Source organism: Peromyscus leucopus, chromosome 7, assembly GCF_004664715.2.
Source record: "Peromyscus leucopus breed LL Stock chromosome 7, UCI_PerLeu_2.1, whole genome shotgun sequence".
NCBI lineage: Eukaryota > Metazoa > Chordata > Mammalia > Rodentia > Cricetidae > Peromyscus > Peromyscus leucopus.
Window position 1 is genome coordinate 1,181,379 of NC_051069.1, and position 20,682 is coordinate 1,202,060.

General features: G+C 44.5%; 1 protein-coding gene and 1 pseudogene across 1 annotated transcript; both read left to right on the top strand.

Annotated features, from left to right (window-relative positions):
• The first annotated feature begins 379 nt into the window (after positions 1–379).
• On the top strand, positions 380–3,353 carry LOC114689951 (annotated as a pseudogene).
• A 7,263-nt stretch (positions 3,354–10,616) lies between these two features.
• On the top strand, positions 10,617–18,449 carry Polr2m (RNA polymerase II subunit M). Its single transcript, XM_028865606.2, has 4 exons — positions 10,617–10,912; positions 12,756–13,394; positions 15,518–15,722; positions 17,365–18,449. Exons 1-4 carry the CDS (start codon positions 10,800–10,802, stop codon positions 17,506–17,508), a joined length of 1,101 nt encoding a protein of 366 aa, XP_028721439.1. The 5' UTR covers positions 10,617–10,799; the 3' UTR covers positions 17,509–18,449.
• The last annotated feature ends 2,233 nt before the right edge of the window (positions 18,450–20,682 follow it).

The window sequence follows — 20,682 nt, forward strand, 5'->3', positions numbered from 1 at the left end:
TCTTTCTTTCTTAAGATTTATTTTATTTGTATGTCTTGTGTGCATATCTGTGTGTAGGTATGTGCACATGAATTCAGCTACCTGTGTAGGTCAGATGAGGGCATCAGATACCCTGGATCTACAATACAGGCAATTATAAAATGCCTGATATGGGTGCTAGGAATAGAACTCAGGTGCTTTAGAAGAGCTGTACACATTCAATAACCACTGAGCAATCTCTCCAACTCTTTAGCTTGTATACAACACTGTGTGTCCAGCTGCAGATTGAACAAGTTCAGAAAACCACAATTTGCAACCCTTGGCTCACATTAACTGTTTCCTTTCTTATATTATCAAGAAACTGTTGCTTTCTGGACCGGGCCAAGCAGGAGGCACCATCATGGGTGTTGACATTCGCCATAAGAATGATGGAAAGGTTCAGCACAAGGAACCCAAGAGCCAGGACATCTACCTGGGGCTGCTAGTCCAGCTGTACAGGTTTCTGGCTAGAGGAACCAACTCCACCTTCAGTCAGGTTGTGCTGAAAGGTTATTTATGAGTTGCACTAACTGGCCACCTCCGTCCCTGTCCAGAATGATCTGAAAGATGAAGCTTCCTGGCTGAGAGAACAAAGCAACTGTGGTTGTGGGGACAGTCACAGATGATGTGAGGATTCTGGAAGTGCCCAAGCTGAAGGTATGTGCGCTGAGGGTAAGCAGCTGGGCTAGAAGTCGCATCCTCAAGGCAGGGGTAGTGGGGGGGGGGGGGGGGGGGTGGTGGTGGTGGTGGTGGTAAGAACTTCACCTTTGACCAGCTGGCCCTGGAGTCTCCCAAAGGCCATGGCACTGCGCTCCTGTCTGGTTCTCGAAAGGGCTGAGAGATGTACTGGCATTTTGGCAAGGCCCCAGGAACTCCACACAGCCACACCAAACCCTGTGTCCACTTCAAGGTCCAGAAGGTTGAATGTTCCAGAGGTAGAATGGGGCAGCCACAGCTACAAAATCTAACCCTGGAACAAGGTTTTAATAACCTTGTTATTAAAAAACAAAAACAACAACAACAACAAAAAACCAACTTTGGATGTTGAAAAAGAAAAAGAGAGAAACTATTCCTTCAAAACGACCTCTTTCTTCAGCCCATTCCAAGTGGCATCCCTCCCACACCATTTGTTATAATTTGCTTGTCTTCTGCTATTTTGACAAATTTTGAATTTTTAACCCTATAAATAATCTTAAACTACTCAAAGCTGTCATCCCCTAGATATGAAAATCAAATTACGCTCAAGAATTCTGGGTGATGGAAAACATTATCCAGTCCCACAAGATATGGATGGCTATGGGAGTGTGGCAAAGCTGATAAACCTGGACCGTCGTCAGCACTGGAGGAGTGTTTATTTAAAGGGGGATACCTGCTTCCTGGTTTTACAGCATACCAAGTATTTCTTCTCAACATTTATGAGCTTAAATAGATGCAGATGTTGCCAAAGAATGTGTTGTGAGACCAGCCATCTTAGAATTGTACAGTTTGAGCACTGAGAGGCCTGTGGGAGGATAGCTCCACACCCTCCTTTTAAGTGGGAGGAAACTGAGGCTCGGAGACCTTCATGGACTTAACACAAACGTAGTGGTATGCAGACACTCTCCCCTGAAGTCCTGGTTGTAGATTGTGTTTGTCCTAGTTCTCTGTCTCTCTGTGTGTGTGTGTGTGTGTGTGTGTGTGTGTGTGTGTGTGTGTATGTCTGTGTCTGTTTTGTTTTTCTGTCTGTCTGTTTGTCTGTCAGAGAATAGGTCGCAGAGGACCACTGTGGAATTGGTTCCCTCATCCCACCTCTATGTGGGTCCCAGAGATTGAACTCAGGTCACTAGGCTTGTACCCAAGTGCCTTTACCTACTGAGTCATCTTGCTGGCCTGAGATTGACTAATTTTCTTCAAACTGTGTTCAGTCTCCTATCTGGATTACCTTGTGCTATGTCTCTCCCATTTGGGGGATTTTCTGTTTTCTGTTTTTTTTCCTGAGCAATTCTCCTGTCTATTTCGTAGGCATCCCATACTCCTCCTCTTCAGCTCTTGGTTGGCATGGTCCAGAGCTTTTTTCTTTCATGTAAAGGTGACGAGACAGGATTCTGGCTAGGGATGATGAGAGACTGGGTAGTCAGTTTTTCCCTGCTCTGGGCTGTGGAGCACCAGCTTCTTTAGCTCCCTGGCCTCTGATCTCCATCCAAAGAGTAGCAGATGTGGGCTAGAACAATGGCTTCCGGCTTAGGAATGTGTGCTGCTTTGGCAGAGGACTCAAGATTGGGTCCCAGCATCCAAAAATCTTACAAAAACCTGTAACTCTGGCTCCAGGGGATTCATCACCCTCTTCTGGATTCCTCAGCCACATTATATTTATTTATTTTTTCAAGATGAGGTTTCTCTTGTAACAGTTCTGGCTGTTCTGGAACTCACTCTGTAGACCAGGCTTGCTTCAAACTCACAGAGATCCACCTGCCTCTGCCAACCTAGTGCTGAGTTTAAAGGCGTGTGCCACCACTGCCCAGCAAAATAAATATTTTTTAAAAGAGCAATAGTTGTGACCATAATGAAGACCCACTTATTTCCAGTCACTACAGGGACCACATTCAGCCCATGAGCCTAGGAGGAAGGTTGAAACTTTTTTGCCATAGAGACTTTGCTAACTACTACCCTTATCCCTTTTCTGTGTGTGTAAACTATCTTTTCTGCCGCAGAAAAGAACTACCAGTATAGTTCATTTGATCCTATTTTATTACTTGAGCAAACTTTTTAGATTTATTTATTTTTATTTGATGTATATGAGTGTTTTCCCTGCATGTATGTATGTATGTGCATGCTTGGTGCCCAATGAGGCCAGAAGATGATGGCATTGGAGCCCCTGGAACTGGAGTTACAGATAGCTGCTGGTTGCCATATGGCATCAGAAAGCAAACTGGGTCCTCTGGAGGAACAGCCAGTGCTCTTAAGTACTGAGCCATCTCTCCAGCCCTAAAATAATTTTTATAGCCAGACTTATGATACAAAATGTCCTAGATATTTTATGACAAAACAAAGCAACAACACTCAGTGAGACCCTTTACACAGAAGGACTCTGCTGTCCAGCACCAGCTTGAAGGTCTTCTAAGCAAGGCTTGGTCTTAACTCTCCTTATCCTTCCCTTTGCCTGCCTGCTTCCCAGTTCTTAGGGTAAGAACCCCCAGGGTCATCCTTCTACTCCAAACTCTGCCCTCTGACGCTCTCTGGTTTGTCCTCGGCGTGCTCCACGCCTGTCCTCTTTCTCCTCTCCCATTAAATTCCACGCTTTTACTGTAGGCCGTTACCTCAGCGGCGCTTTTACGAGCAGGATCATTTGGAACTAAGACATGTTCCTGTGCAGATGACTGACAGCCCACAGCCTTTCCAGAAGGCTCTAAGGCCTCAAAGGAAGATCTTTGTTAACCAAATTGTCTTTTTATTGGTGAAATTTCAGCCCATGTATCAAAGGGAAGTAAAAGACCACAAAGGAAGGAGAAAGCATCTGAAATCTTCCTTGAGACTTTCTGACCTGAAGCGGAAGTAGGGGCAGAGCTAGTGCCTATATGGTTTGTACTAAAGATAAGGGCATGTTCAAGGACATTCTCATTTCTGGTTTATGAGCTTATTCATAGAAAAAAATCTTACCAATGTCTAGTATCCATAAATGGCCATGTTATTTAACTAAGAATCATCCTTAAACTTTCTCATTAAAAAATAAAATTAAGTGAAAATTCAGAGGACCATACATTTGGCAATCCCTCCTCACCCCAGACTATCTCTCCCCACACTGTCCAGCTCATAAAACACTGGTGGGCTGGAATGAGCCATCCCTCACTGAACAGCACTCAACCATGCAAAGGTCTGACGAGGGAAAAGAGGTCTTTCCTCTGACTTGAAACTTATTTAGTTGAGATTTTTCTCACCAGAGTCCTTGTATTTTTTTTCCCCCATGGGCAACTGCCCCTTAATTAATCCCATTTCCCCCAGTTCTAGTTCGTCTGAGCAGCTGAGCAAACAAAGACGCAGGCAGCCATTTTAATGTGCTTCCTCTCCCAGACCCTCTGGGATGGGTGGGCTGTTCATCTTGTCCGTAAACTGGGGCTGAGATGGGCCTGGAGAAAGCAGCTAGGGACTTCTGTCAGGATTAATTTTAATAGACTGCAGGCTGCCGCCCAGGAACCATAACCCAGCAAATGGCTCTAAATTAGTATTTGCTGATAAAAAGGGAGATAGGAGCTGAGCATTCAGCCCTGCATCTCCAACAGTTTGGATAACTAATGCAAGGGTATACTTTTCTCATGATCGCGTGCACTTTACAGCCCGAACCCTGGGATGGCTGAGGAAAGCGGCTCCGTGTCCTCGATCGCAGGGAAATTAGCTGGGGGAAATGGGACATTTCGTAGAAGTTTTGGATTTTAGAGCTGGACCGGAAATGACTCTACCCTAATTCCCATGGACTAGGGTGCTCTGTGTTTCTGATCTCTTTAGTGTTCCTACCTGCTTTTCTGTGTTTCCCATTAGCCATGACCATGCCATTCTCTGAAGCTCTTCTATTTTGATTAAACAATAACAGTTCCCAAACTAATTTGGCTCCTAGAATAAAAATAACTTGTTTCTCTAGATTCTTTTTATCCATCCCCATTAATGACTGGGCATGAGAGAGATTTTATCAATCACCTGACATTCTTCAATTCCTCTTGGTTCCCTAGTTATCCCTTGCAATGTCCATCCAGGTCCCCCAAAAGTCCCCCCTTCTTTCTCCTTGTTAAGTCTCACCCCCCAACCCTCTCCCTGCCATGGGCTGGTCGTCTGCTTCCCCCACCCCAAGTCTGATCTCTATAAACTCAGCCATTTTGCTCATACTGCTCTCTAGGTATCTTGACCTCCCTTGATGGGTGGTTCCTCTCTTGATCTCCCTCCCTGTCTCTCCTCTATGTCTAATTTAGCCTGCCAGCCATGTTCAGCCTAGAATGTTCCCTCTGCCTGCTTTCTCCCTTATATCAACAATAAAAATCTCCATACTTTAGGAGTAGCCACGCCCTCCTCCTTTTCTTCTTCTTCTTCTTCTTCTTCTTCTTCTTCTTCTTCTTCTTCTTCTTCTTCTTCTTCTTCTTCCTCTTCTTCTTCTAAGATTTATTTACTTAGTATACAGCATGTATGACTACAGGTCAGAAGAAGGCACCAGATCTCATTACAGATGGTGGTGAGCCACCATGTGGTTGCTGGGAATTGAACTCAGGACCTCTGGAAGAGCAGTCAGTGCTCTTAACCTCTGAGCCATCTCTCCAGCCCACCCTCCTCCTTTTATTTCACTTTTTCATTTATCTAGTGCTGAAACCATGGGAGAGGCATAAACAAGCTCCCTTTAGGGAGCTTTAGGACATGGCCTTTCTAAACCATGCTGCCGATTTCACTCTCCTAAGTATGTATAGCTCATTTGTTTCTGCTGGCTTCTGCCAGCCGCCCACCATATTCAATTCCAAATTCTAGAGTCCACTTCTTCATCGGCTTCTTGTCTCCACTGGCTCTAACCACCTGTCTCTCTTCACCTACTCTGTAAATGTCCTTTCTCTGGCTTCTAGAGCCCGCTACATCCTCTGGGATGCCCATCACCTGGGCATCTATCTCTCTGTCTCCCTGTCTCCTGGACCCTGCTATGCCCTCGGGGTACCCATCACCTAGTTATCTCTCTTTCTCTCTCTGGCTTCTGGCCCTGGTATGCCCTCCAGGGCCTCATCACATGGGCAACTCTCTATTTACCAAGCTGCAACCTCTCCACACCCTTATGGCCTCTACAATATTGGATCCTTCCCTTGGGTGGAATTCTTGCTTGTCCCCAATTATCTCTCATGTTTACACTGCTCACTGACTTCCAGCTTCTTCTTGGAGCGTATTGGAACTCTATGTTGGAGTTTGTTTTGTGACCCTTCTTCCTTTCTCCTCAGACTCAATTCCTTCTTCAGACTCAGAAATTTTATTAAGTATACACACACACACACACACACACACACACACACACACACACACACATATATATATATATATATATATATATATTTACTTTGAGTAGACCTTGGTAACCTTAGGAATTTATAAACTTTGGTTATATTTAATCATCCTAATTCTAACTTGAATAGAAAAATAGATGTTTTAAAATAGCAGCCATGTGACTTGCCTCCATCTTGCCTGATGACCTCATCAGGATGAGAGAAACCATGTGACTGGCAGCTATCTTTGCTAAGGTTAAAGGGTACATGGCATGTGACTTTATGACCATCTTGATTGAGATGACCACATGGCATAAAGTAACTAAAACTTCTTAGTCCCACTGAACTCTCTCTGCTTATCATTGTATCTCCCTTTTAGACTAAGAAGACAACAGCAGGTCTCCAAAATATCTTGGATTAGGATGATTAAATAGAATCAAAGCTTATAAATTCCTAACGAGCAAGGTCTGGATGATTCTGATGGATTTTCTGACCACCCTGAGCCCCTACCTCTTAAGACAGCTCTACAGCCACCTGTACTTCCCTAGCCCCAGGCAGCCCCACAGAACCCAGGCAAGAGGCAGGCTGCATCCCTCTCTCTTCCTGTCCTTTGACCATCGTTCCAGCCTTCCTGGGCCCCAAAAATGACAGCCCAATTTCAGCAGGAAGTAGTTTTAAAAGAGGTTAATTTGCACCTTATCATCATAAAAGCCTGGAATTTTAAATCTTAAGCCCTAGAAGAAAATCCCACTCACTTTCTCACTGCCCCTAACCCTCTCCCTCCCGGGGGCTGGGGCTTCCCTTTCCCCAGTCTGATTGCTGTAGAACTCAGCCATTTTGTCTACACTGCTCTCTTGGTCTCTTGGCCTGGGCCACCTGCCTTGGTCAGTGGCTCCTCTCTTCCTCTCCTCCCCCTCTCCCCTCTCATGGTCTCATTTAGTCTGCTGGGCATGTCCAGCCTGAACTCGTCCCTCTGCCTGCTTTCTCCCTTATATCAGCACTAAAAATCTTCTCCATACTTTAGGAGTAGCCACATCCTCCTCCTTTTATTTTATTTATTTTTTCATTCACTCTTTGTCCCCTCCCTGCTTTCTCCTTCTCTGCCCTGTGACTAGCTGGCCTATAAGTAGACACTGAGCTCTCTGGACCTCTCACTAGAGATGCCCCTGGGAAGTCTTCCTGAAATAAAGCATGCGCTCCTGTTCACTCCTTCCCTTGTCTTTCTTTCCATCCATCTTCCTCTTCCCAGTCTCTTTTTCCTTTTCTCACTGTTTTCTTCATACCTCAATTCTAATTCTCCCCACCCCCTTACTCTCTCCTCCATATATTTGTGAGGCTGTGACAGGGAAGAGGGTGAGCGTGGCTTGTAGACAGAGAAGTCAGGAAGGTCTTGGCCCCTCCTGATGTGGAGGGGGCACCTTGGGGGACTGACTGACAAAGGAGGTTGGGTTGAAGTAGTGTATGGATAGCAGCCATTATTGTTCAAAAGTCACTGGGGTGACACTGTTGGTTCATTACTCATTAGGTAGAGCTGCTATTTGGGTTTGTTTGACTCTTCAGTATGTTCTATTCCCTAGTGAAAACATTGGGGGAGGGAATCAAGTCAATCACAGAAGAAAAGTGAATTTGCTTCATGCTTGTTAATGACCTTTGGGAATTTTAGGTCCATCCTCTACCTCCACTATCCCCTCAGTCTTCATGGATTATGCCAATTGTTCTTGGAGAGAGAATTACACACACACACACACACACACACACACACACACACACACCTTTATTCGTTACTTGTCTGGTTGCTGTAACAAATATCTGACAACAGTAAAGTCAAGGAAAGGTTTACTTAGGCTCACACTTTGAAGATACAGCAGATCACGGTGGAGAAGTCATGGTAGCAGGAATGTGAGGTGGTCACTCACATTGTATTGAAATCAAGAAGCAGAGAGAGAGAGATGACTGCTGGTCCTTAGCTCAATGTATCTTTTTTATACAGCTCTAAACCCCAGCCTATGCAATGGTGCTGCCCACAGTTAATATGGATCCTCCCATTTCATTTAACCCCATCGAAAAGCTCCCTCTCATGCTCAGAAGTTTGTGACGAGCCTGTCCAGTTGACAATATTAACTAAAACAATACCATAAAAATGTTTAGTGCAAATTCTGTGCTATTTCTTAAGTGTGTCCAAGCCAGGGCACTTGGGCAAAGGGCTAATGGCTAAAAATTTAAAAGCAAAATGAAACAAAAGTCAATTGATGAGGAAGAGGAGGAACAACTGGGGTCATATACATTGCCTGTGGAGTGAAAAATGACAGGGACACTTTGTAAACAGTTTGGCAGCATCTTAGAAGTTAAACATTCACTTACCCCCTGGCTTCTTAAGAAGTTAAACATTCACTTACCCCATACTGAGGCAGGACAGAAAGATGGGGAAAATTATGGGGACACAGAAATGGAAAGGATCCCCTACCCTGTAGTCTGGTTGAAGTCTCTTGCCAGCTGAGAAGTAAGAACTCTCGCACATTGCTGCAAGGGCTGCTGATAGAGATAATTAATATTCCTTTCATATGGAGAGACTTTATGTTAAAATAGCAACAAACCAGACTTAAGTCCTAAATGTGTTAGACTTGGAGCAGGTCCTTATTTCTTCCCTACACATTTTCTGGGAATCTCAAACAAGACTATTAACTATGTTTACAGTCAAGGTGCCCTACCTTCCCGCATCCCTCTGGTCTATATCTTTACCTTATCAGTTGTAATCCTGTCAGTACATGTGAGAGGGCACAATAAAGAAACTTTCAACATTACTGCTCCATTATTAGAGGCAGGGTTTTTTATTGTGAATAAGCGAGAGAGAGAAACCATTTGGAAGAGTCCAGAACCAAGAGAAAAAGCAGACTGGACATGTCGAGGGTTAGGGACGTGGGGGTGGGGAGCAGGGGAGAATAATGGAAATAGCAAGAGACAGAGCATAGTGAAAGAGTGCTAGAGAACGTGTGTGTGGGGGGGGTGGGGTGGGGTAAATCATGCAGATTATAAATAGGACAAGTAGCTGTGGGGAGTTACTCCTTCTGGGGATAGAAAACCCAGCTCACAAGTTCTTGAAAAATTCTGGCTTTTATCTAACCACCAGAAATCCTTCTATAGTCCAGCTTGAGTTCATTTCTGGATATATGAACTTCCTGAGACATAACAAACAGGAACCATATCTGTGGTCTCTTTTATATTTCTTAGCAATGTTACAAAGACAATAACTTCAAAAACCCTTAAGTATAAGTATTGTAAAAACAATGAATGGTGACTCTCCCTTGAGAAGCCTATGTCCACATCTGGGTATAGCCTCTCTTAACACTCCTAATGAAGCCTACGTTAAAATAGTTTTTATTAGATTCCTACTCTGCTAGTCCTGAATATTTTCTGCATTAAAGCTACAAATCCTGCGATGGCCTGAAAGTCCCTAAAAGATTAGGGGAACTTCTCAGGCTGTGGAAGGCAATGCAATGGAATGGAGCTGTTCTTCCTGTCCCCTTTGATAATATGGCCTACTAAGGCTGCTCTTAAGAGAAATGAAAGTTTATGTTGACTTGAACACCTACACAAAAATGTTGATAGTAATTTGATTTATGATCATTAATAACTGAAAACAACTCAAATGCCCTTCAGCATAAACAATCTCACACAGTGCAATACTACTTAGCAATATAAAGAAACATTGGCATAGAGGAACATTAACAAAACCAGACTTGGAAATTATCAAACTATTTTCCAAAGAGGGTGTACTATTTTGTAAACCCCTCCCCCATTAGCAGTCTATAAGAATCTCAGTGGCTCTTCATTTTTTCTAACAGTTGACATGGTCAGTCTTTCTAAATCCTGATATTCTGACTTGTTCAAATATTCAAATCTTGTTGTTTTGTTTGTTTTGAGACAGGGTCTCACTATGTAGCCTTGGCTGGCCTCCAATTCACTATGTAGACCAGGCTGGTCTTGAACTCACAGAGATCAGCCTGCCTCTGCCTCCCAAGTGCTGGGATTAAAGGCATGCACCACCACACCTAGCTATATTGTCTTTATAATATGCATCTTATTACAGCTGGTTATATTGGTCATTCATTATTTTTTAAAGATTTATTTTATTATGTTTAAATTGTGTGTGTACATATGTGTATGTGTGCACACACAAACCAGGTGCCTGCAGAAGCCAGAGAAGCTTCCAGAGATGCCCTGGAGGTGCAGTTAAAGGCAACTGTGAGCTAACCAACAGGGGTGCTGGTACCCAAGTTCTGGTCCTCTACAAGAACACTATGCACTCGTAACAACTGAGCCATTTCTGCAACCCCGTGTCATTTATTTTTATTGTGATTATTGTTCATTCAGGAATCCCTGTGAAATATTTGTCCAATTTTTGTATTTCTTAATTTTAGATGCGACACTATTACATCTGCCATATTTCATTTATTAGAAGTGAGTAAGGAAGTCTTTGACATGAGTGTCCTACACTTACTCAAAGCGCAGGCGAATAGCTGGAAAAGCAAAGGACCCACATCCCGAGAAAGCGCGCCAAAGCCAGACACTTCTGCGGTGATATCACTTCCGCCCCTGCGCGCTTCCTCGGGCGCCCCCTGCTCCTGGGCTCTGTCCGTTTCCGGCCTTTCCCTGAAGCTCCGCTCGGCTGGAAGAAGCCGTTCTCTTCCGGGAAAATGGCGACTCCCGCTCGCGCGCCAGAGTCGCCGCCGGCCGCAGAGCCTGCGCCCGCCGTGGGCCCCGCTGGGGAGCCCTGCCCGCCGCGCCAGCCGCAGCCCGTGCACAATGTTCTCGCTGCCCCGCGGCTTCGAGCCCCCAGCTCCCGAGGACTTGGGGCAGCGGAGTTCGGCGGAGCTGCAGGAGAGGTTGAGGCGCCAGGAGAGACTTTTGCGCAACGAGTAAGCGGGGGGCTCGGGGGCGGGGGTCGCGGTTGCCGGGAACGGGGATCGAGGAATAGGCCCTCGGGGGTCGGGATCCGGGACCAGCCTCCCGCGCCCCAGCGCGGCCTTTCGGGCGAAGGTGACCTTGCGTGGGCAGGCCTCCTGGGCAGGCCCGGGCTGCGCGCGCCATGCCTCCATGCTACCTGGCCCTCACTGGGCAGCAGCGCCCGCCCGCTCCATTCCACGTTCCCACAACGGCTTGGAGAGAGTCTGGGTACCAAGTCCTCTTCACCAGAACGTGTCGGTCCCCTCTTCTCGATCTAGAGCCCCACTCTTCCCCAAACCAAAGGAGATGGGGAGAGCGAGCTCTAAAGAGTGGCCAATCGGGCCTAGAAAGTTTCGCGCCCCCGTAGTAGGGTAGATTATGATAGCCGATTTTTTTTTTTTTTTAAGGCAGCTTTGTTTAAGATGGGATTGAAGTAATAAGAGGCAGAAGACACCAAAAGGATATTTTCCGAGAGATTTTCAGCAGTCGAGAGACTGGAAAACTTAAATATTGGTGAACTAATTTGAAGATAAATATATAGTTGTTTTATTCATATATATATGTATATATGTATGTATATATATTCATAGTTAACAGGTGGCTGAAATTTCTGGAGAGCCACAAAGAATAATGAGAAAATTGGGAGAGAGGAATGGATTCAAGGTTAACTTTTTATTTAGGGTGTATTTAATTGAGGGGAATAATGGCTGGCGTTTAGTTAGTTAAAAGCCAACTGATTAAACCCTGAGAAATGGTACTAGGCTCCAGAGAGGGCCAAAAAGGCAGAGGAAGCTCCGATGCAGAGATGTTGGTACTGTTGAAAACATGCGAATGAATGAATGTGGTGTGGTGGTAGGAAAAGTAGGGACCTAAGAGGTCTCCATTTGTTATGTAACCATGGAAAAGAACCAGAAAGGGAATTTCACTGAGAGAAAGGAGCCAGTGACCACTTTGCAGGAGGGGTTCCTACTGGAGACAGGTAGGTGTTTTGATTTTTCCAGAATGGGTTGTTAATATTAGCAATAAATTAATGTTTTGATCTCAGGACATTTTTAGATTCTTTAAGAATTACTAGGCATCCCTAAGAGCTCTTGTTTATGTATGCTGAACCTAGAAATATTACCTATTTATCAGAAACAACTAATAATTCTTTCAAACACAAAAACACATAAGCCCCCTTCCTTTGTAAGATGGTGATGTCATCCCATTATGTGACCTCTGGTAAACCTGTAGTACTCACCTTCTATGACAGAGATAGCAAATAGTGCCTTTGACCCAACAGAGCCATTCTTCAGCCCTAGGGGTTCAGAGACAACATTTTTAAGACCACTGGTCTTTGTCAATGTGTTTATTGTACAGGTTGAGTATCTGTTTTCCTAAATGTTTAAGACCAGAATTTCATATTTTTAAGGGGCTTGGAATATACGTGTGAGTGTATATAGAGACAGTGTAGAGTTAAGACCCAAATCCAAACATGAACTTCGGTTGTTTTTATACATGGCTTGAAGGTAATTTTGTACTGTGTTCTTTATAGCTTGGGTTTGATTGCATTTCATGATGTGGTCAGGTGTGAAATTTTCCATGGGGCAGTCAATTGCAGATTTTAGATTAGGAAGATACAACTTTTATTCCTGAAATTCTGATTCAATGAAATAATTCCCCAATCAAAGCACTCCCTTGATGGGGGGGGAGATTAAAAAAATTAAAAGCCAGCTTTTCTTCAAGGGTTACATTTTGCCTTTTAAATACTGTGTTTTCATGTGTCAAAACATGGCTCTAATGTGTACCTGTTGGTTTCTTTTTTGCATTCGACAGAAAATTCATTTGCAAATTGCCCGACAAAGGTAAAAAGATTTCAGACACCGTTGCCAAACTGAAAGCTGCCATTGCAGAACGTGAAGAAGAGGTTAGAAGGAGACGTGAACTGTTTGATCCTGTTAGTGTAGACTGTAAGCTAAGGCAAAAAGCAACCACAAGAGTTGATACCGACATAGACAAAGCCCAGAATTCTGACCTGATGCTTGATACTTCATTAGTTCTTGACTGTTCCTCTGTAGACGTCAAATCATCTAAAACCACCTCAGAAACACAAGGACCTGTACACCTCACTCACAAAGGCGATGAGGAGACTTTGGAGGCTGGCTGCACAGTGAACACAGGCGCAGCTCCCGGCAGCAGAGCCAGGGCACCCTCATCTGAAGTTAACAAACATCCCCCCCAACGCCCTGTTTCAAGTCAAGCGGAAGACATCTCCAGCAGCATTGACAGTCTGTTTATCACTAAGCTGCAGAAGATCACAATCGCAGACCAGAGTGAACCCTCAGAAGAAAACACCAGCGCTGAGAACGTGCCAGGGCTCCAGACTGAGACTCCTAAGAGGCCTCATTACATGGAAGTGCTAGAAATGCGAGCTAAAAACCCAGTGCCGCCGCCTCCTAAGTTTAAGACCAATGTGTAAGTGTCGAGGAACAGGCTTGTCCTAAGGCTGTTACGTGGTGATGTCAGTTCAGAGAGTGCTGTGAGGAGCTTGTAAGCAGGAGTGAGCATACTGTGAAAATAGACCAGCACGGCTAGACTGGAGAACTGCTTTTGAAAAAAATGAAGTTAGTTTTGAAGGAAGTCATAGAAGGAGTTTTAAATAGCAGCCGGGGAGCAGTGTGCTTCAAGGTACTTGGCCAGTGTTTCGTCATAAACACAGCGGGAGGGCAGATGTATCGTGACTTTTTTCAGTACCATTTGCTAGTGTGCAGCTCCCCCTCAATTGCTGTGTAAGCCCAGAGAAGCAACTGCAGGAACTCATGGGCTGTTCATCAGGAAACAAAACAAAACAAACTGTGTTCACTACAAGTGGGCAGCAGAGCTCTGGGGACACAGTGAAGTAAAGGTTTTGCTCCTTAAAGAGGTTGGAATCTAGAGGACCACTCAGGGTTTCCAAACTTGAAGAAATGTTAGACTAGATGATAGTAGTTTCCAGGAAAGGGACGCTAAAAGGATTTTTTAAAGATTTAACTGAAAATAGATTTGGGGAGAGTGGGGGGGGAATCTTGCTTTTGAGTTCTTTGCTATAATGTTTCTGAGATCAGCAGGAAAACAAAGAGCTCTGTGAGGAGAAGAGAGTTGTAGTAGTACTTAGGCCATCTGCAGGAGTACCGCTGGGTAACAGCCATCTTTACGTGGTGATTTCAGACACAGGGAGACCATCTGCTTAGGGAAGCTTCAAAAACCCCACATCATGCTTGTTCTTGCAGAGACTTTAAACCTACTCCACTGGGGTTGGGGACTTAGCTCAGTGGTGGAGTGCTTGCTAGGCCTCAGCTCTGAAAAAAAAAAAAAAAAAACCTACTCCACTAATTATTATTTTAACCTTAAATGGTTTCTTGTGTTTAGAAAACCAGGTCCTAGTACATTGATTTTCAGCTAGAAAAGTAACCTTTGAGGAAGGTGTCTTGTGAAGAGGTCTCATCTTCTGTGCCAAGCATTCTCTTCACTTCTAGGAGGTCACATTGGAAGACCAGGTGTGTCAGAAAGAGGAAGGTGGCCCAGTCACGGCCATGTGGCCAGGAATAGGGAGGGTGAGGAATGAGCAGTGAGGGCCGCCAACATTAGTGAGCTTGAGAGAGAAGGGGCAGCGAGTGCATGAGACCAGGAGAGGCTGCAGCTGGCCACAGATATGTGGTATTGGGCTTGTGTGTGAGCGGAGCTTTGAGCACAGTAAAAGGTGTGCTGGTGGCAGTTTTCAACCTGTGGGTCATGACCCCTTGGGGGTTGAATGACCCTTTGACAGGGGTCACATCAGATATCCTGCATATCATATTTATGAGTCATAAGCAAAATGACAGTTATGAAGTAACAATGAAATAATGTTATGGTTGGGGTCCCCACAACCTGAGGGACTGTATTAAAGGGTTGCAGCATTAGGAAGGTTGATGACCTCTGCTAGTTCTCTGACCTTGCCTTTTCTGATTTGTATACTATCTGGGTACTGGAGACTACCTCATCTGTTCATGGCTGACTTTGCAGAACTTCATATGTACATGGTCAGTTAGCTGTGAAACAGGACCACCTGGGGGTTCATTTCCAGTCCAGAATGCCAGTTCCTTCTGAGACATACACATTCATGAAGTGACTAGTGACAGCACTGTGTCATATACCACCACCCCTACCCATCCATCCTGTTCTGCCCATGACTGTACGTGGTGTTTCCTTGATCTCACCATCATCCTTGAAGGAGAAGGTTCTCATCTCTGGAGCTGTAATTGTCAATTCCTCCCTCTAGCCTCAACTTCCAATGCCTCCCTTTCCTTCAGAACTGGTCAGGTTGTCAGTGCCTGTATTATATTCCACTGAAGCAGTACCATGTTTACTTCCTTTTACTGGGCATTAAGCTCTTTTATAAGCGTTCTCTGAGTGAGTGGAGGGAGTATAATGTGTGAGGAGGAAAGGCAGTGTTTGTATCTGTATGTGTGACCATTGTCAGCATCGAGCATGGGCAGACTTCATGCCATTACCCTGTAGAAGCAGTAGGCTCCTGGGCCGTCTTTGTGCATGGTTTGATGTGCCTGCTTTTCCTTTCTCAGGTTACCCACCCAACAGAGTGACTCACCGAGTCACTGTCAGAGGGATGAGTCTCCTGCTTCCTCAGAAGAGCGGCGACGCAGGGCTAGGCAACATCTTGATGACATCACAGCAGCGCGCCTTCTTCCGCTCCACCACCTGCCTGCGCAGCTGCTCTCCATAGAAGAGTCGCTGGCCCTGCAGAAAGAGCAGAAGCAGAATTATGAGGTAATTCTGGAGTCTTGGGTTTTTCTTGTCTGTGTGGTGGCTGCTGCTTCGGGAGTCAGAATTAACTTTGGCTGACTAGACGGGTCACGTTTTAGAAATGTGCACTAGTTTTCAGTCACAAAGTTGCTAGAATTATAGGGACCCCAGTAATAATTCCCCAGTAGATGAGGGCGAGGATTGGAGTGACATGGAGCAGCTGTTTGCTGCTGCTGGGACAGCATATGTCTCTCTCCCATGTGGCAGCTTCTCAGTGGTAAGAGCTCCCTCAGGGACCTGCTTAGGGGCACGGTTCCCAGTTCCATCTCCTGCAGTGCAGGGGCCAGCCCAGAAGGACAGGAGATCATGCTGGGTTGCCAGCCACTGATGGGGTGCTTGAGACCATTACTCATGACCCTTGTGAATAGAGGCCCTTTCTACTTTGGGTCTAAATCAGTTGTATATAGCACTGTGTTTTGCATAGAATTTTTAAAAATGGATATTAAGGTGTTGGTGGCACACACCTTTAATCCTACCACTTTAATTCCAGCAGTTGGGAGGTAAAGGCAGACAGCTAATAAACGATGAGACCCTGTCTATAAATAAAATGTATAACATTGTTGAAGTTTGTGTTCAGATTAGCAGGATGGGAGAAGTAAGCATAGAGATTAGTTATGGTTAGATTGTAACATTGTGAGTTTCTGGGAAAAGGCCATCCCCTCTCCTGAATTGCTTAGTTGGATTTTAGTCAGGTGCCTGCATCTGTTAAAGTCAAACTAGCTTTTACTCTGCTTGGCTTTTCCTAAGCATTCAGCTGGCATGGACTGGTATCTTTATGGCCCTTTGTGTTTCTTCCTCTTAGTGCATTAGAATTAGCATCAGATCCAACTGCTATGCTGGAGAAGTGACCTTTGAATTGTCTCTAGGGGGTTTTTAAATACCTGTCTTGAGACATTTTTAGGCTAAACCCTCTGAAATGGGTTGCCTTGACAGAATAGTAATAGTAGGTACCAATTATTATGCCTACCCATAATGTTCATGGGCTGAGGTAAGGAGCTGCTGAAGTTGAGGAATGTATGGGGCTTGGGGTTGGGTGAATCAGAGATGAACCCTGAAGTCTACCAGCAGTTGGGTAATCTTTATGTGTGGAAAAGTCCCCTGCCACTCTGAAATTTACTTGTACCTTTTGAGTGTTAATTTCTGAGACTTTACTTACTGAGGAGCAGTCAGCATGCAGCATTAATGTCTTGGCTCTTTTTGTACCATTGAGGTATACTCCTCAGACTTAGAAAATAAGATTTAATCTAGAGAAGGAAGGAAGTCTTGTCTGTTGGAGACATTGGCACCACATTGATGATTTCTAATACAGACAGGTGGTTCTGTGTGCATCTGTGTATCTGTTTGCTACCGTGGTGCTCAGCTGATTTCTCAGTTTCTTGTGCAGAGGTAAGCTCTTCCGATTGCAGCATTGCTTGCTAATGGAAGTCACTGGCAACTGCAGCAAGCGGACAGCTCTCAGATACATCGCCTGTGTCTAACAGGACACAGCTGTCAATCTTCTGTGTTGCCAGAGACGGTGGGAATTATGCTCGTTTATCCCGGGTCTTGTTGAATATTGTAAGGGGAGCTGTACTGTGTAACTTGGGCTTTGTTCTTTGTTTTGAAGGAGATGCAGGCAAAGCTCGCAGCACAGAAACTGGCCGAGAGACTGAATATTAAAATGCAGAACTACAATCCAGAAGGGGAGTCTTCAGGGAGATATCGAGAAGTGAGGGACGAAGATGATGCCCAGTCCTCGGATGAATTCTGAAGATGAGCACTGGGAGAATCTCTCTAAAGCTGACTGTATATCTCTATGAGCTATCATTGCCTCAGTGAACTTCCCAACAAGTATCAAGATCAGTGTCAGACTTTGTTGAGGGACAGCAGTTTTTAAAGTTACACAAAGGTAGCTACAAACTAAGAGCCCAGTTTGTCTTTCAGAAGATGATCTTCATGTGCTTGAACAGTTTAATATTTGAACATTGTGTTTGACCGTATTGTATTCCAGTTTTGCAGTATGTTGTGCATTGGTCTGATATTTTAGTGTGAGTAGAGCACACTTTTTCTTTAAGATAGCTGCTTTTTCCTTATTCTTACTCTTATCAAATAGCATTGCTTATATCCCTTCTGGTGAAATACTTTGTTATCCCAGGCACCTAAATCAATTAGGAAGACCTGGTTCCCTTTCTTGAGAAGTGAAGGGAGCAGTCTAGAGAATGGTACGCATGCTTGCATGGAGTTCCTGATGGTGGATGTGAAGCACTGGAGGACACTCAAGTTGTCGGGGTTATTTGCTGCTGCTGTCTTCTCTGGGGGTGACTGCTACCTTTCTGTGGTGAAGCTAGGAGCACCTTGAGGAGATGCTGGGTGGGGGAGGTCTTCTGAGCTGGTGTGGGGAGCTGCGCTCGGTTTCCCCTGACTTGATTCATTGCTGTCTTGGGTGATAGGTCCATATACCTGTTTGGTAAGGAAATCGGTGTTTTTCTAAGAGTTACGGTTGAATTGTCAGCATACTGCTTTTTCCCTTTTTAAACCCAAAGAGGTGTTTATAGGCTGCAGAAACCACAGTCTCATGTATGTACACATTTGTGTTGTTTAAAATGATCATATGATCATCTCCAGCAAAGATAACAATATGTTATCAAAAAACCTTTGTCTATTATGTGGAACCTGTAAAAGAGAAATAAAATACCAATCAGAGCAACTTCACATGCTAATGGTTATATTTTTGTGGTACTTGTTTGAATTGGACATCTTTAAAAGCAGTGTTTGTACATGACATTGGACTGAAAACATTTAGGTCGAATACCCATGTGAAGGTTCCATAGTGGATGCTTTTAGCTAACAGAAATAAGCACTTTCCATATCCCTCCCACTAAGCTGCTGTAAGAACCATATGGAACCTGTGGTTTTAAAACTACTAATAGATTTCAAAACAGATTGATATTCTTTACCTGTAGAATGAACTAGCATTTCTGGAAGGTTGGTAAAGGAGAGCTCATGCACATGGCATGAAGTTGTACAGTCAGTCCCCTGTGAACTGACCACTCCGTCTGTTAATATTTTATATATATTCTCAGTGTGCTTTGCTTTGCAAACATTTTCCTGTATTAAATGTTTCAAATCTCAGCCACAAAATGCTTTTCATGGCTGCTCCATAGCTTTTTAAACAATTGCGTATTTCACTAAATGATGATAGTATAATCAGTGAATGGCGATGTGACCACACCTCGAAAGGTTGTCATATCTTGCTTATTCCCAGACCTGTTCTAAAAATGAACGTGTTTTGTTCTTTTTCACAATGCTGGGGCTTGCACCTAGGGCCCGGTACAGACTGAGCCTGTGCTCTACCACTGACCTACATCACCAGCCTCAATAGACTTGACTTTTGAGACAAGGTCTCACCACGTTACACCGGTTGGCTTTGCACTTGCTTTTCTCCTGCTTCAACCTCCAGGGTAGGTGGGGTTGCAGGCCTGCACCATCAGGCTCAGCTTAGAAGTGGGATTTCTAAGTGAGGATGCAGGTAAGTTTGAGGATCTTGGTGTATGTTACTTATGGCAGAGGTTATTTATAGTCCTTCTAGAAAAAAACAATTTGAAGTTAATACTTAAAAGACATTTGCAGATTGCAAAGGGCGACAGTTCAAACACATGTTTCTTAATGAAGGTTGGGTTTTTTCATGTTAATGGCTTACTAGGGTAGTGACGGCTCCTCTCTGAAGAACTTGTCTGAGAATGGCTTTGTCCATGTTTGCAGTCTTGGAGAGTTTGCCTCTTTCCTTGGCTTACCAGTTCTGATGAATGAAGACTTTTTCACCCTTTGTCATGCGATTATTCTTCAGTGGGCCATTTGCCTTTCAATACAGTTTATGATGTTTATCTTGGCTTTATCCTCGAGTCTGCCTTTGCTTGTGTGCCTCAAAGAACTTTTTGTTTTGTTATCACCCCCCTTCTATTATGTGTCCATTGTGGTGTCCCCACCCCTGTCCCATCCCCTGTCCTTTGTGTGTTATGTCCATGTTATTGCCCTCCCCCTCCCCCGACGATATAGCTCTGACTAATTTGGACCTCACTATGTAGACCAGACTGGCCTCAAACTCAAGAGACAGTTGTGGGTATTGGGAATAGAACTGGCATCCTTTGCAAGAGCAGTGTGGGGTCTTAACTGCTGGGCCATCTGTCCAGTCCCTTTATTCATGTTTTATGGTTAACCTTTCACTGGGAAGGAATTTTAATTTTTTGTTTCCATACATCAGCTCATTTAGTCTGTACAGCCTTGGGGTGAAAGAGCAGTGTTTGCTCCATAACAGATTTCATCTACCTGGACACTGGCTGAGGGAAGAGCTGCATGTCAGTTCCTGCAGAATGTGTAACAGTTGGTTCAGTATCAGAAGCCGCCATGCCTTCTGCTTTGTAAGGCTGTTTTAATGGGATAGTACAGTCCTATAAAAGTGCCTTTTATGTCTTGGGCCTATTTCTGGGCCCTTAATATTTTTAAACTGTTAATCATTATGGCTTTAATGGGTATTAATACTCAGTAGAACGAGTCCTCTTTAAGTTTTGTGACACACAACCTACAAAAAAGTATATAAAATCAGACCAGTTTAATGGATAAAGGCAGCAGCTGTTGGATCAAAGCAGACGCAGAGAAGCTGCTGGCAGCCCTCCCTCCGTATCCATGTGTGTGTCCCCTTGGCACACTCTCTTCCCCAAAGGAGTCGCCGCTGTCCTGACAGTGGCAGCATCTCCTGAATCCTCTTGTTATTTACCATGCATGCATGTCCACTTCGGACTTCTACAAAGATTCTGTTTAGGGGATTCATGTCAGGTTGATTAATTTTCATTGGGACTAATATATCATGTGCTGTTCCATTAGTATGTGGTTTCTTCAGTGATTGACATCATTTGGGTTTAGGGCGTGGAAAGCAGTGAGACAGTCT